The 17,701-nt window shown below is 36.9% G+C and overlaps 1 protein-coding gene across 2 annotated transcripts in view; it reads left to right on the top strand.

Moving 5' to 3' along the window:
- The window catches only part of DOCK7 (dedicator of cytokinesis 7), a 242,981-nt gene that overhangs the window by 15,085 nt on the left and 210,195 nt on the right, over positions 1 to 17,701 (top strand). For both annotated transcript variants that reach the window (XM_066376450.1, XM_066376451.1), the window contains exon 2: positions 15,747 to 15,852. In XM_066376450.1, the coding sequence (XP_066232547.1) occupies positions 15,747 to 15,852 (106 nt within the window). The remainder of the gene's footprint in view (positions 1 to 15,746; positions 15,853 to 17,701) is intronic.

Here is a 17,701-nt window from a genome sequence, read left to right as displayed (position 1 = left end):
CACATCATAATAAAGATGACACAAACCAATGACAAAGAAAAAATTCTCAAGGCAGCCAGGGAAAAGAAGAGTACAACATATAAAGGAAGGCCTATTAGATTATCATCAGATTTCTCAGCAGAAACTCTACAAGCTAGAAGAGAGTGGACCCCAATATTTAAAGCCCTGAAAGAGAGGAACTTTCAGCCAAGAATACTATACCCATCAAAGCTATCCTTCAAGTATGAAGGAGATATAAAAACATTCACAATTACAGAAAAGATGAGAGAATTTATCAACAGAAAGCCCCCACTCCAGGAAATACTAAAGCGGGTTTTCCAACCAGATTCAAAGAACAAAAGAAAACAACACCACAAGTAACAGCTCCACCAAGAACACAATAAAACCAAACTTAAACTGTGACAACAAAGGAAAAAAAGGGGGGAGAGGATGGAGATTAACAGTAGCAAAGGACGATGAAGTGCAGAAATACTTATAAGATAGGGTACTACAATGAATATGGTAGGTACCCTTTTCATTACTTAATGGTAACCACCCTAGAAAAAACCACCACAAAAACACTTGACTTAAAAAAGGTAGCAACAGAGGAAAGAAGTATGGAACACAAACAAACAAAAACAAATGATAGAAAAACAAAAGAGAAGAATCAAACTAGATACAAAACTAACAGAAAGCAATTTATAAAATGGCAGTAGGGAACCCACAAGTGTCAATAATTACACTAAATGTAAATGGATTAAACTTACCAATAAAAAGACACAGAGTAGCAGAATGGATTAAAAAAGAAAATCCAACTATATGCTGCCTACAAGAAACACATCTAAGCAACAAGGATAAAAACAAATTCAAAGTGAAAGGCTGGAAAACAATACTCCAAGCAAACACCCCCAAAAAAGCAGGTGTAGCAATACTCATATCTGATAATGCTGACTACAAGACAGAAAAAGTACTCAGAGACAAAAATGGTCATTTTATAATGATTAAGGGGACACTGAATCAAGAAGACATAACAATCCTTAATATATATGCACCAAACCAAGGAGCACCAAAATATATAAGACAGCTATTTATTGACCTTAAAACAAAAACTAACAAAAATACAATCATACTTGGAGACCTCAATACTCCGCTGACGGCTCTAGATCGGTCATCCAAACAGAGAATCAATAAAGAGATAGTGGCCTTAAACGAAATACTAGAACACCTGGATATGATAGACATCTACAGGACACTTCATCCCAAAGCGACAGAGTATACATTTTTCTCTAGTGTACATGGAACATTCTCAAGAATTGACCATATGTTGGGCCACAAAGACAATATCAGCAAATTTAGAAAAATTGAAATTGTACCAAGCATATTTTCTGATCATAAAGCCTTGAAACTAGAATTCAACTGCAAAAAAGAGGGGGAAAAACCCACAAAAATGTGGAAACTAAACAACATACTTCTAAAAAATGAATGGGTCAAAGAAGAAATAAGCGCAGAGATCAAAAGATATATACAGACAAATGAAAATGAAAATACGACATATCAGAATCTCTGGGATGCAGCAAAAGCAGTAATAAGAGGAAAGTTCATATCACTTCAGGCCTATATGAACAAACAAGAGAGAGCTGAAGTAAACCACTTAACTTCACACCTTAAGGAACTAGAAAAAGAAGAACAAAGACAACCCAAAACCAGCCGAAGAAAGGAGATAATAAAAATCAGAGCAGAAATAAATGAAATAGAGAACAGAAAAACTATAGAAAAAATCAATAAAACAAGGAGCTGGTTCTTTGAAAAGATCAACAAAATTGACAAACCCTTGGCAAGACTCACCAAGGAAAAAAGGCACAGGACTCAAATAAAATCCAAAATGATAGAGGAGAGATCACCACAGACATCATAGATATACAAAGAATTATTGTAGAATACTATGAAAAATTATATGCCACCAAACACAACAATCTAGAAGAAATGGATAAATTCCTAGAACAATACAACCTTCCTAGACTGAGTCATGAAGAAGCAGAAAGCCTAAACAGACCAATCAGCAGGGAGGAAATAGAAAAAACTATTAAAAACCTCCCCAAAAATAAAAGTCCAGGCCCAGACGGTTATACTAGTAAATTCTATCAAACATTCAAAGAAGACTTGGTTCCTATTCTACTCAAAGTCTTCCAAAAAATTGAAGAAGAAGCAATACTTCCAAACACATTTTATGAGGCCAACATAACCCTCATACCAAAACCTGGCAAGGATGGCACAAAGAAAGAAAACTACAGACCAATATCTCTAATGAATACAGATGCTAAAATTCTAAACAAAATACTGGCAAACCGAATACAACAACATATTAAAAAAATAATACATCATGATCAAGTGGGATTCATCCCAGAATCTCAAGGATGGTTCAACATACGCAAAACGGTTAACGTAATACACCATATCAACAAAACAAAGAAGAAAAACCACATGATCTTATCAATAGATGCAGAAAAGGCTTTTGATAAAATACAACACAATTTTATGTTTAAGACTCTCAACAAAATGGGTATAGAAGGAAAATATCTCAACATGATAAAGGCCATATATGATAAACCATCAGCCAACATCATTTTAAACGGCATAAAACTGAGGACTTTCTACCTTAAATCAGGAACAAGACAGGGTTGTCCACTCTCTCCACTCTTATTTAACGTGGTGCTAGAAGTTCTGGCCAGAGCAATCAGACAAGACAAAGAAATAAAAGGCATCCATATCGGAAAAGAAGAAGTAAAGGTATCACTTTTTGCTGATGATATGATCCTATACATCGAAAACCCGAAGGACTCCACAAAAAGATTATTAGAAACAATAAACCAATACAGTAAGGTCGCAGGATACAAAATTAACATACAGAAGTCCATAGCCTTTCTCTATGCCAACAATGAAATATTAGAAAACGAACTCAAAAAAATAATCCCCTTCACGATTGCAACAAAAAAAATAAAATACCTAGGAATAAACATAACAAAGAATGTAAAGGACCTATATAATGAAAATTACAAAGCATTGTTAAGGGAAATCGAAAAAGATACAATGAGATGGAAAAATATTCCTTGTTCTTAGATAGGAAGAATAAATATAATCAAAATGGCCATATTACCCAAAGCAATATACAAATTTAATGCAATTCCCATCAAAATCCCTATGAGATTTTTTAAAGAAATGGAACAAAAAATCATCAGATTTATATGGAACTATAAAAAACCCCGAATAGCCAAAACAATCCTAAGAAAAAAGAATGAAGCTGGGGGCATTACAATACCTGACTTGAAACTATATTATAGGGCCACGATAATCAAAACAGCATGGTATTGGCAGAAAAATAGACACTCAGACCAATGGAACAGAATAGAAAGCCCAGAAATAAAACCACATATATATGGTCAAATAATCTTTGATAAAGGGGCCAACAACACACAATGGAGAAAAGAAAGCCTCTTCAACAAATGGTGTTGGGAAAACTGGAAAGCCACATGCAATAGAATGAAACTCGACTACAGCCTGTCCCCGTGTACTAAAATTAATTCAAAATGGATCAAAGACCTAAATATAAGACCTGAAACAATAAAGTACATAGAAGAAGACATAGGTACTAAACTCATGGACCTGGGTTTTAAAGAACATTTTATGAACTTGACTCCAATGGCAAGAGAAGTGAAGGCAAAAGATAAATGAATGGGACTACATCAGAATAAAAAGTTTTTGCTCAGCAAGAGAAACTGATATAAAAATAAACAGACAGCCAAATAAATGGGAAATGATATTTTCAAACAACAGCTCAGATAAGGGCCTAATATCCAAAATTTACAAAGAACTCATAAAACTCAACAACAAACAAACAAACAATCCAATAAAAAAATGAGAAGAGGACATGAATAGACACTTCTCCCAGGAAGAAATACAAATGGCCAACAGATATATGAAAAGATGCTCAGCTTCATTAGTTATTAGGGAAATGCAAATCAAAACTACAATGAGATACCACCTCACCCCTGTTAGATTAGCTATTATCAACAAGACGGGTAATAGCAAATGTTGGAGAGGCTGTGGAGAAAAAGGAACCCTCATTCACTGTTGGTGGGACTGTAAAGTAATACAACCATTATGGAGGAAAGTATGGTGGTTCCTCAAAAAACTGCAAATAGAACTACCTTATGACCCAGCAATCCCTCTACTGGTTATATACCCCAAAACCTCAGAAACACTGATACGTGAAGACACATGTAGCCCCATGTTCATTGCAGCACTGTTCACAGTGGCCAAGACATGGAAACAACCAAAAAGCCCTTCAATAGAAGACTGGATAAAGAAGATGTGGCACATATACACTATGGAATACTACTCAGCCATAAGAAATGATGACATCAGATCATTTACAGCAAAATGGTGGGATCTTGATAACATTATAAGGAGTGAAATAAGTAAATCAGAAAAAAACAAGAACTACATGATTCCATACATTGGTGGAACATAAAAATGAGACTAAGAGACATGGACAAGAGTGTGGTGGTTACCAGGGGTGGGGGGAGGGAGGACAGGGGGAGAGTTAGGGGGAGGAGGAGGGGCACAGAGAACTAGATAGAGGGTGGCGAAGGACAATCTGACTTTGGGCGAGGGGTATGCAACATAATTTAATGACAAAATAACCTAGACATGTTTTCTTTGAATATATGTACCCTGATTTATTAATGTCATCTCATTACCATTAATAAAAATTTATTTAAAAAGAAAAAAAAATTTATTTAGAAAATTAACAGGGTGACATTGATCAATAAGAGTACATAGGTTTCAGGTAAACATTTCTATAGCATTTAAACTGTTAATTATGTTGTATACCCATCACCCAAGGTCAAATCATTTTCTGTCACTGTATAGTTGTACCTCTTTACTCCCTCCTCCTCCCCCCCTGCCAACATCCCCTTCCCCTGGTAACCACTTTACTTGTATCTATGTCCATGAGTCTCAGTTTTATATCCCACCTATGTGTGAAATTATACAGTTCTTAGCTTTCTCTGATGTACTTATTTCACTCAGTATAATGTTCTCAAGGTCCATCCATGTTGTCATAAATGACACTGTCATCATTTCTTATGGCTGAGTAGTATTCCATTGTATATATGTACCACATCTTCTTTATCCAATCCTTTATCGAGAAGCACTATGGTTGTTTCCATGTCTTGGCCACTGTGAATAATGCTATGATGAACATGAGGGTCCATGTGTCTTCACATACCAATGTTTTTGAATTTTGGGGGTAGATACCCAGTAGAGGGATTGCTGGGTCATATGGTAGTTCTATTCTTAGTTTTTGAGGAACCACCATACTTTCTTCCGTAATGCTTGTACTAATTTTCATTACCACTAGTAGTTAATGAGGGTTCCTTTTTCTCCACAGTATTTATAGCACTTGTTATTACCTTTCCTTTTGATAATAGCCAATCTAACAGGTGTGAGGTGGTATCTCATTGTAATTTTGATTTGCTTTTCTCTAATAGCTAGTGAAGATGAGCATCTTTTCATATATCTGTTGGCCATTTGTATGTCCTCTTGGTAGAACTGTTTGTTCAGGTCCTCTCCCATTTTTTCATTGGATTGTTTTCTTGTTTGTTGCTGAGCTTTGTGAGTTCTTTATATATTTTGGATATTGACCCCTTATCTGAGCTGTTGTTTGTAAATATCATCTCCCATTTAGTTGGCTGCCTATTTGTTATGTTGTTAGTTTCTTTTGCTGTGCAGAAGCTTTTTAGTTTGATATAGTCCCATTCATTTATTTTTGCCTTTACTTCTCTTGACTTTGGGGTCAAATTCCTAAATTGTTCTCTACGGCCAAGGTCTATGAGTATAATACCTATGTTTTCCTCTATGTAATTTATAATTTCAGATCTTATATTTAGGTCTTTGATCCTTTTTGAATTAATTTTTGTGCAGGAGGACAAACTGTAGTCAAGTTCATTCTTTTGCCTGTGGCTTTCCAATTTCCCAGCACCATTGAAGAGGCCTTCTTTTCCCCATTGTGTGTTTTTGGCTCCTTTGTCAAAGGTGATTTGTCCATATATATGTGGTTTTAATTCTGAGCTCTTGATTCTGTTCCATTGGTCTGTGTATCTGTTTTTCTGCCAGTACCATGCTGTTTTTTGATTATTGTGGCTCAATAGTACAACTTGAAGTCAGGTAGTGTGATATACCTCTGGCTTCATTCTTTTTCCTCAGGATTGCTTTGGCTATTCAGGGTTTTACATGGTTCCATGCAACTTGGTGATTTTTAATTTTTAAAAAAAATGACATTGGGATTTTGATGGGAATTGCATTAAATATGACCATTTTAACTATGTTGGTTCTTCCAATACATGAACATGGAATATTTTTCACTGTCTTCTTCAATTTCTTTCAATAATCTTTTGTTTTTAATAATTTTCATAAACTTTGATGAAGATGCAGGGATTGGGTTGTGGTAGGCATATCAGGTGCAAAACTTTCTTAGAGAATCTGTGCTTTAGCTCTCGTTTTCTTGTTACCATTCTTACTCTGACTGATAAACAATATCTTCCCCTTTTCTTCACAGAGTAGTCCCAACCATGCTCAGGCTCTTTTTAAAAAAATAACTTGATTGAGGTGTAATTTACATGCCATAAGATTAATTCCAGTGTATATTCAATGATTTTTAGTAAATTTATAGATTTGTGAAAATATCTCCCACGATCTAGTTTTAAAGCATTTTTATCACCCCCCAACATTCCTTGTGATAGTTTATAGTCACTCCCACCCCAAGCTCCAGGCAACCACTAATATACTTGCTGTCTGTCTCTCTCTAGATTTGCCTTTTTTGAACATTTCATATAATAGAGTCATACCATGGGTGGTCTCTGTGTCTGGCTTCTTTTTCAAAAAAAAAGAAAGAAAAAACCACCTTTTGAATTATAATTTACATTTAGTATTATTTTGTATTAGTTTCAGGTGTACAGCATAGTAGTTACACAATGAACTACTTGAAAAAGTATTCTCCCTGATATTTCCAGTATTCAACTGGTATACCTAGTTATTATATAATATTATTGAGTGTATTTCCTATTCCATGCTTTACAACCAACCCTCTGGCTTCTTTAACTTCACATAATGTTTTCGTAATTCATCCACGTTGTAGCATATATCAGTAGTTCACTCCTTTTTTATGACTAAATATTGTTTCATTGTATGTATATAGCACATTTAGTTTATCCATTTGTCAACTGATGCACATATAGGTTGTTTCTATCTTTGGCTATTGTGAACAGATCTGCTATGAACAGTCATATACAGCTTTTGTTTGAACACCTGTTTTCATTTCTTGTGGGTTTATTCCTAGGAGTGAAATTGCTGGATCATCTGGTAATATTATGTTTAAGTTTTTGAGGAACTACCAAACTGTTCCGCAGATACTACACTATTTTAGATTCCCACTTGCAATGTTTGAGGATTCTAATTTCTCCATATCCTTGCTAACACTTGATATTGTCTTCTTTGATTATAGACATTCAAATGAGTGTGAAGTTGGCATTTTATCGTGGTTTTGATTTGCATTTTCCAAATGATAAGTGATGTTTTTCTTCTTGTGCTTATTGACCACTCACAGATCTTCTTTGGTGACATACCTATTCAAATCATTTGTTCATTTTTTAAAAAAATAACAGTTTTATTCAGATAAAATTCACAAAGGTACTACAAAGTCCTTTAAAAAAATTTTTTTTGTGACAGAGACAGAAACAGAGGGACAGATAGGGACAGACAGGAAGGAAGAGAAATGAGAAGCATGAAATCTTCATTGTGGCACCTTAGTTGTTCATTGATTGCTTTCTCATATGTGCCTTGACTAGGGGGATCCAGCAGAATGAGTGACCCCTTGCTCAACCTAGTGACCTTGAGCTCAATCCAACCAACTTGGGCTTCAAGTCAGTGACCATTGGGCTTACGCTGGTAAGCCCACACTCAAGCCAGACGAGCCTGTGCTCAAGCTGGTGACCATGGGGCTTTGAACCTGGGTTCTCTGTGTCCCAGTCTGGCGCTCTATCCACTGAGCCTGGTCAGGCTCATTTGGTCATTTTTAAATTGGAGTATTTATCTTGTTTTGAGTTGTAAGAGTTCTTTATATATTCTGGACACAGGCCTTTATTAGATACATGATTTATAAATATTGTTATCCTGTGTGGTTTGATTTTCATTTTTTTATTTAATTTATTGTGTTTACATAGATTCCAGTGTTGCCCCGAATGCATCCTCCCTCCCCAAAGTGCCTTCCCCCCTTCCCTTCAGGTTTATCCCATCCTATCACCCCTTTTCCCTCTGTCCTCTTTTCTTCTGGTCCCTTTGATCCCTTCTCTGTCTCAATTCCATTCCTCAGTTCACATAGTTCTTTGGATTCCTCAAATGAGTGAGGTCATATGATATTTTTCTTTCTCTGCCTGGCTTATTTCACTTAACATAATAGTATCCAGGACCATCAATGATGTCGCAAAAGGTAAGATTTCCTTCTTTTTCGTGGCCCCATAGTATTCCATTGTATATATGTACCATAGCTTTTTAATCCACTTGTCCACTGACGGACACTTGGGCTGTTTCCTGTTTTGGCTATTGTAAACAAGGCTGACATAAACATGGGGGTGTATTTCTTCTTTTGAATCAGTGATATGGTGTTCTTGGGATATATTCCTAAAAGTGGTATAGCTGGGTCAAATGGCAGTTCCATTTTTAAGTTTTTTGAGGAATCTCCATACTGTTTTCCACAGTGGCTGCACCAGTCTGCATTCCCACCAGCAGTGCAGGAAGATTCCCTTTTCTCTACATCCTCGCCAGCACTTATTCTGTGTTGTTTTGTTAATGAGCGCCACTCTGACTGGTGTGAAGTGATATCTCATTGTGGTTTCAATATGTATTTCTCAAATGATTAGTAATGAGCATTTTTTTATATGCCTATTGGCCATCTGTATGTTCTCTTTGGAGAAGTGTCTATTCATTTCTTTTGCCCATATTTGATTGGATTGTCTTCCTGGTGTTGAGTTTTACAAGTTCTTTATAAATTTTGGTTATTAATGCCTTATCAGACGTATTGTCGAATATGTTCTCCCATTGTGTGGTTTGTCTTTTTATTCTGTTCATATTGTCTTTAGCTGTGCAAAAGCTTTTTAGTTTGATATAGTCCCATTTGTTTATCCTGTCTTTTATTTCACTTGCCCGTGGAGATAAATCAGCAAATATATTGTTGCAAGAGATGTCGGAGAGCTTACTGCCTATGTTTTCTTCTAAGATGCTTATGGCTTCACGACTTACATTTAAGTCCTTTATCCATTTTGAGTTTATTTTTGTGAATGGTATAGGTGGTCTAGTTTCATTTTTTTGCAGGTAGCTGTCCAATTTTCCCAACACCATTTGTTAAAGAGGCTGTCTTTACTCCACTGTATGTTCTTACCTCCTTTGTCAAATATCAATTGCCCATAAAGGTGCAGGTTTATTTCTATTTTTTTTTTTTTTTGTATTTTTCTGAAGCTGGAAACAGGGAGAGACAGTCAGACAGACTCCCGCATGCGCCCGACCGGGCTCCACCCGGCACGCCCACCAGGGGCGATGCTCTGCCCACCAGGGGGCGATGCTCTGCCCCTCCGGGGCGTCGCTCTGTTGCGACCAGAGCCACTCTAGCGCCTGGGGCAGAGGCCAAGGAGCCATCCCCAGCGCCCGGGCCATCTTTGCTCCAATGGAGCCTTGGCTGCGGGAGGGGAAGAGAGAGACAAAGAGGAAGGGGGGGGTGGAGAAACAAATGGGCGCTTCTCCTATGTGCCCTGGCCGGGAATCGAACCCGGGTCCCCCGCACGCCAGGCCGACACTCTACCGCTGAGCCAACCGGCCAGGGCCTCTCCTTTGTTTTTAATACCAATGGCAGCACTCTGATTCGGCCATTAGTCACCAGTCTTTGACTTGGAACGTCCCAACACTGTGCTATCAGCTGTTTTTGTCCTTTTTTGGGGGAGGGATTTTTAGTTAGCCTCTTTTTTTGCCTTGTCTTTGATATACTTCCACACCTGGTATATTCTGTGACATATTCTCTTTTCCTTCACTTCTTCCCTGACTTCTCTTTTAGGTATAAACAGTGCCATTTCCAAGAGGTCTTGTTCTCTTACTTGACGTGTTACACTGCAGCTATTGTCTCTGACCTTATAGGAGTAGCTCAACTAATCACTTTTAATTTAGTCTAAACCAGTGATGGGCAATTTTTTGAGCTTGGTGTGTCAAAATTCACCAAAAAACCAAGCATAACTCGGGTGGTGTGTCACTTCAAGAAAAAAACCATAATTTCATGATATTTATAGTTTAAATAAAAATGTATAATTGTAATATATAACTGTATTTAATAAACCAAAAACTAATTATTTAACTTACCTGCTTAGTGACTTCTTTGTTCATCTGTCATTCGGTTTCTTTTGTTGGTCTTGATATTATTTAACTTGTGTGGGGTGCCATGAACTAAGATAAGTGAGGGGGAGGGGGAATTCTTTAACTAACCTGCCTATTAGTGACTTTTTTGTTGCTGAGTTTCATTGGCTAAATCTTCAATTGAAGGTTGGTATTTTGTATACTTCAAGCCCAAGCAAGCACTACTAACTTCATCTGTCAATCTGTTACTTTTGTTGGTTTTGATATTATTTAATGCTAAGAATAAGGTCTCACAAAAGTACATAGAGGAAAGAATTGTGAGTAAAGCCATTGCTATATTTTTCAGGGTGCTAGAAGTGTCTGGTAATCGGTTCCAGGCACTCCAAATTTCCTGTTCATAGTGGCACTCCTCTTAATTCTCCAAGCGGCACCTTTCCAGATTCTCAAGCTTTGACCTCAAGTCGACAAACACCTGAGTCCAGATGCTATCTTGAAATTCTGCAAGTTGCATCTTATGTAAATTAAGATGGCTGCCGCTATTTCTAATGGCGGGAAACGGCACCCATAGCACAGGCCCTCGCCTCTCTCAGCCTCCCCCTCACTTATCTCAGTAATGATGGTCAATTAGAAATCCACGACACCCCAGAAGAGTAGATTGGATGATGGTTGCTGTGGTTATGTGGTTGCTGGTAATGTTGATCACAGGGCCCCCAGAGATGCGTCCCTCACGGCATTCAGCTGCTCCCTCTCTGCCGGCCGGAAGTGAGGTCAAAGATCCCCTAACGGCCTAACCAGAAGTCCCAGAACTAGACGCTCTGTGCCAAGAGTTCTGTTGTTTCGACCTACAGACCTCAGGCACAGAGTGTCTACACTACAGCAAATATTTTATCCTCGGCTACTGCATCTGGCCATGCAGGAGCCGAGGATGAACCGTCCTTCTCGGCATGCGGCCCCATACTTCCCTGGTATGGGGCCACATGTCATCGAAAATGGCTACGTTTGTCAGTGCTGACACGCGTGCCATAGGTTTGCCATCACGTGTCTAAACTCTCCTTATTCCCCTTTACTCAGACTGACTGGAGATGAGAGAGGCCCAGATTGGCCTACTATCCTTATGTCATTCCGGAAATCATGGTTGGGTGGTACACCAGAAAGTGAGAAGCTGTGAAAGGAAAGGTTAAATGCAACATAATTTTCCCTCAGGATATGCATCCTTTGCTGGGTCTTTCCAACATCCCATGGTGGATGACCTTAGTGAGTGCTTTCTTTTGTGAAAACTCCAATGCGTGTTGATATGGTGAGGGAGCTCGTAGACACAGAGAGAGTTGATAAGGAGATAAATAGGTCAAGTATTGGATCATGTTCTTTCAGGAGGGAAGACAATGTTTTCTTTCTTTTTTTTTTTTTTTCATTTTTCTGAAGCTGGAAACAGGGAGAGACAGTCAGACAGACTCCCGCATGCGCCCGACCGGGATCCACCCGGCACGCCCACCATGGGGCGACGCTCTGCCCACCAGGGGGCGATGCTCTGCCCATCCTGGGCGTCGCCATGTTGCAACCAGAGCCACTCTAGCGCCTGGGGCAGAGGCCACAGAGCCATCCCCAGCGCCCGGGCCATCTTTGCTCCAATGGAGCCTTGGCTGTGGGAGGGGAAGAGAGAGACAGAGAGGAAAGCGCGGCGGAGGGGTGGAGAAGCAAATGGGCGCTTCTCCTGTGTGCCCTGGCCGGGAATCGAACCCGGGTCCTCCGCACGCTAGGCCGACGCTCTACCGCTGAGCCAACCGGCCAGGGCGACAGTGTTTTCTTATAATTTAGGAGCATAAGTAATTAGGGGATTTTTGACTTACTCTTCTTTCCACTTGATATTAATAGCATATCAGAAGTAAAAAGGACTTCCATATTGCTTCACTATATGAGCTATCACTAGACGTAGCAAAAATTGATATTGGGGAAAGTGATCTATATGATAAAAGATTTTTAACTTATCAATAACTATAATTATTCATTACAGTTCTTGTCTGGCATACTCTGGACCATGGTATAGTTAAGAGATACTGTTTTTTGTTTAGGAAAATTTTCTCATTACCATTTAATAAAATCTTTTCATATAAGGGATCTCTCTGTAAATACTTCCCTTGTCTGGGTTGCAGATAGTTCAGTTTGGAAATGGTTCTTATTTTTAATTATTACTGATTTTCTTTCTGGGGAAAATTATGTCATGTAGAAATAAGGCAAATATTTGTAACATGGGGATTATTTTTTTGTATGTCTGCAATTGACAAAAGATAGTCTCTTTTTGAAATAGTCATTTCATTTATTTTAAGTTTCATATCTTAACAGCTTCTGAAATCAGGGTATGTCTTGCAATTAATTGATGGTGTATTGGTTAATGGGCAAGCCTTTTCTTTCTTAGCCATACATGAAGTAATCGGCTCATCAATTACTCTTAATATTTACTGAATGACATCATGAGTTGAAAAAATAGAGCAGTTTACAGTTAGATTACTCATGGGTTAGCCCCAGAATCACAGAGGTAGTGCTGATATTGATATATTGAGGGGAGTAACAATGAGGAAGATAGACATAAGAAGAATATTTGTTCTTTGTCTCTCTTTTTAAAAGCTGCTTTGTATTCTCTTGTTAAAGGGATCAGTAGATTGTCAGGCCTTTGAACTAAACAGAATAAACACTCACAACATATAGGTTGCATTCAGAGGTGTAAGGGGAGTCCTGAACTGAAGTGAATGTTCTTATTTTTCAACATGCAGTGGAAAAGTGTTACAGAATTTTCCTTTTGCCCTCTCCTTAATTAAGAGTTTTTTTGGGCAGTTTTAGGTTTACAGAAAAACGAGTGGGCAATACAGAGAGTTCCCATATAGAAACTTCCCCACCGAGTTCCTTCTATTGTTAACCTCTTGCATTAATGTGGCACATTTGTTATAATTGATGAGCCAATACTGATACATTATTATTAACTAAAATCCATAGATTACATTATATTTGCTCTTCCTGTTGTATATTCTACAGGTGTTGACAAATGTGTAATGACATGTAATCCAGTGTTATAGTGTCATACCGAGTAGTCTCACTGCCCTAAAAATCTCTTGTGCACTACTTCTTCAACCCTTCCTTTTCTGGTCCCCTACAACCTCTGGCAATCACTGTTCCTTTTATTGTTACCATAGTTTTGCCTTTTCTAGAATATCATATAGTTGAGATCATACAATATATAGCCTTTTCGGATTGGCTTCTTTCACTTAGCTGTACTCTTTTAAGGTTCTTTCATATCTTTTTATGGCTTTATAGCACTTTTTATTGCTAAATAATATTCCATTGTATGGATATATCATAGTTTATTTATCCATCTACCTATTGAAGGACATCTTGGTTACTTCCAAACTTTGGTAATTATGAATAAAGAATTAGCGTTTTATAAAATACAATGTGATCTAAAGTTACCTGTAAAAAAATAAGAGTTGTGCTTATTCAATATCTTGTGCCTTAAAGAATGATAGCTCTGTTTTTACCTTGTAGCAAAAATTTCTGTTATGAGTAGTTGGCCCATAACAATGCTCAATAAGTGTTTGTGGTGTGATCGTATGTGGAAAAAGGCAAGGCGATATGGAAGAGGAGAGGGGGGAAAGGTTATATGACAAATCTGAATAATTTTTAGAAAATGAGATTGTTCAGAAATTTAGCTGGAAATTTGAATGGTGTCTTGGATATTCAGGGCTCTGAAAAACCAGGCCATGAAGCCTGTTTCGCTTTATGCATGATGGAAATCATAGGAAGAAAGAGGGTTTATCTTTTGCAAAAGAATGAAACAGCAAAAGGCAAGTTTTACAAAATAGTGAAGTGGCCAATTGATTGATGGTCGTAGGGCAGAGGTTAGGTATTGACATCAGGAAAATAATTGCACAAAATCTGTGGATAGTAATCTTTTTATGTATTATTGAGTTATATTTTCTATTTAATAAAAGTATTACTAATGGATTTAGGACTCACTGAATATTTTGGTTTATAGTTTTGTAGAATCTAAAGAATACATATGTTAATGAGCTACAAAGTAATTTGAATACCTAAAATATTTTTGTTTTAGGAATGCTATTTAAGTAAATTTATTACACTAGTATACCCCCAAGGGTCAACAAGTAGCTTAAAATTGTGGAACTTCTACATTCTAATTCTGATTCAAATAAAGACTTATCTGTCAAATTATGTTATAGTAATGCTTTGGTGGTTTACTTCATTGGTCAGTAAGTTCAGTAATACTGTTTCATAGGGCTAAACATTTACCTGTTTTGAGTGCCATTTGCTAAGTATTTTAGGAAAAACAAAATAAATGAAACCACTGCCTCTTTTTATGTAGAACATACTTGGAACATGGAAAATAACTAGAAGGAAAATGAAAGTTAGGTTATGATAAATGCTCTAAGGGTTTTGAAGTAGGGTGCTATTTTAGTTGTAATGAGTCAAGAAACTTGTATGGAGGTCTTGGCATTTGAGATTTACCCTTAAAACTAAGAATTGAATTTGTGGATACAGGGGAGAAACAGCATTCTTGGAAGTAATCTATGTTCAATGACAAGAAGTTTGGAGAGGATATGTAAGGCTAGAGATGATTAGGGTAAGATTATTGAAAACCAAGAATGTGAGAACATAATGGCATTTTTAATTAGTTAAGTAAAAACAGGGAATAGTGTTCTGGAGCATTAATGAGGAGTTAGTAATATCAGAAAGGAAGCCCTGGCCAGATAGCTCAGTTGGTTAGAATATTGTCCTGATACGCTGTGTGGGTTTGAACCTGGTCAGGGCACATGCAAGAATCAACCAGTGAATGCACAAATAAGTGGAACAACAAATCAATGTTTCTCTTTCCCTTTCTCTAAGATCAAAAAATAAAAGTTTTAAAAATATTAGGAAAAAGGAGATTATTTTTTTCCTAATTATTATAATATGTTAATGTTAATTGTTTTAGAATTAATTTTATATCCTTAAAATATATAAGCTTTAATATATACATCTTATAAGTTCCAGCTCTATTATAAGCCAAAGTATATATATTCCCTAAAATGACATATACAAAAAAAAAGCCTTATGTAAGTTGACTGTCAGTCTTATACCCTACATCAGCATTGTAAAAACGTTCTACTGTGATTATAAGCAATATTTACTGATATCTTATGAATTTATAGCCTTATTGATATACTGAGGTTTTGTTCTTTAAATGAAACTTTAATATAATTACCTTTCTCCCCTTTTAAACCTAGATTATTTTCTTTTTAAAAACAACATATTTGCTTTCTTTGTTATAGAACTGTGGCTGCTGAAGTTAGGAAGCAGATCTCTGGGCAATACAGTGGTTCTCCCCAGCTGCTTAAAAACCTCAACATTGTCGGCAATATATCCCATCATACCACAGTAAGTAGCATATTTAAAACATGGTATGTTACTGGTATATTACTGACTAGGCCATGAAAAACTAGTGGAAAGGTAAGAGCCAGCAGATTGGATTGCACCAAAAGTTTCATAACCTTATTTGTTGTAACCTCATTTCTGAAATTTGGGGGCGAGTGTTAGGAGGGGTTATAGAGGTGTTAATTTCCTATTCAATTCTGAAGCTACATTTTGGATTTGATCCACTCTGGAATATTTTATTTTTATTATTTTGTTTTTTATTGAATTTGTTAGGATGACATTAGTTAATGAAATTATATAGGTTCCAGGTGTACAATTCTCTAATACATCAGCTGTGCCTTGTATTGCGTGTTCAGCACCTCAAGTCAAGTCTCCTTCCATCACCGTTTATCCCCCTTTGATTCTCTGCTACCATTCCCCATCAGTCTGGAATTTTAACTTTATTTTTATAATCATTGACTTGTTAAGGAAATTGGGTTAGTTGTCTTACAAAATTCCTTGCCTTTTGGATTTTATGTTTGCTTCCTGGTAAACTTACCACTCTATCTTGTCCTTCCTGCCACTGATTAGGTTCTGGTTCAGCTTTCTTTGAAATTTCTTCCTTGTAGACTTGCTTTTCTACTTCTGTATTTTCTGTAACTGATTAGATTCTGGGTAATTTTTTATAAACCCACTTTATTTAGATTTAATTCACATACCATACAATTCACCCATTAATGTAAAATTCAGTGGATTTAATATATTCGTAGATATGTGCAACCATCACCACAATTTAGAACATTTTATCACCTCAAAAAGAAACTCTTTTGCCATCCCTTTTATTCCCTTTCCATAGCCCAAACCAACCGCAAATTAAATGACAGAATTTTTGATGGCACACTGCAAAGGATTGAAACGTGTCAGCCAAAATTCCAGTACAGTGATGCTGAAGTAAGACAAGTTCATCCATTCCCTATGAGAGATGCTGCATTGCTTCACTACTGCTTCTCTTTGTCACTCTTTAACCCTGCTTACTGCCCCATTACGCAGTCTCTTTTATAAAATCATGTCCATCTCCTTCCTTTTATCACTAAATACAGGATCTTTCTTTGTGTTCTTGCAAAATAATTTACACTTGTATGCAGCTCATCAATACATCCTAGAGCTAAGGCAGCTGTCTTCCCATGGGCATCAGAGAGAATGGAGATGGTTGTAGCAAAACTAATTTTTTCCCTTGATCCAGGTCTAGCTGACATTACACCTAAAAAGCTAATGACCTTCTCTATGAGTTATGGAAACAAGATCCTTTATCCTCTATATAATTTCGTGTTTGTAAGAAAGTGCCATAGCTTTCTATTCTACCCTAACACTCACTCTTGCTATGGTTGGTCATTCTTTGATGAAAGGTTAATTTGGAATTATACGTATGTAAGGACTCCCAACTTGTGTCATTATTTTCATTGAGCATCCATTTGTGATACTTTAAATTCTGAAATGTATACTGCCTCCAAAATAACACCTGTGTAGAAGAGAATTGACTTGTTTTTTAGAAAATGTTCATTTAAAGATATTTTTCTATCTGTCTGTTGTAAAATATACATAACATAAAATTTACCATTTTATCCATTTCTGAATCTATGATTTAATGGCATTAAGTACATTCACAGTGTTGTATAACTATCACCACTGTCCATTTCCAGAACTTTTTATTATCCCAAACTGAAACTCTGTATTCCCTCTTCCTCTCAATCCCTGGTAAACTCTATTTTTTCTTTATTAATTTGTCTATTTTATGTATTTGATAAAGGTGGAATCATATAATAATTCTGTTTTTATGTCTGACTAGCTCACTCAGCATGTCTTCAAGGTTCAT

This window comes from Saccopteryx leptura, chromosome 3 (genome assembly GCF_036850995.1).
Source record: "Saccopteryx leptura isolate mSacLep1 chromosome 3, mSacLep1_pri_phased_curated, whole genome shotgun sequence".
NCBI lineage: Eukaryota > Metazoa > Chordata > Mammalia > Chiroptera > Emballonuridae > Saccopteryx > Saccopteryx leptura.
The sequence above is the reverse complement of the archived record's forward strand: the minus strand, read 5'-3'. Positions and strand labels throughout refer to the sequence as shown.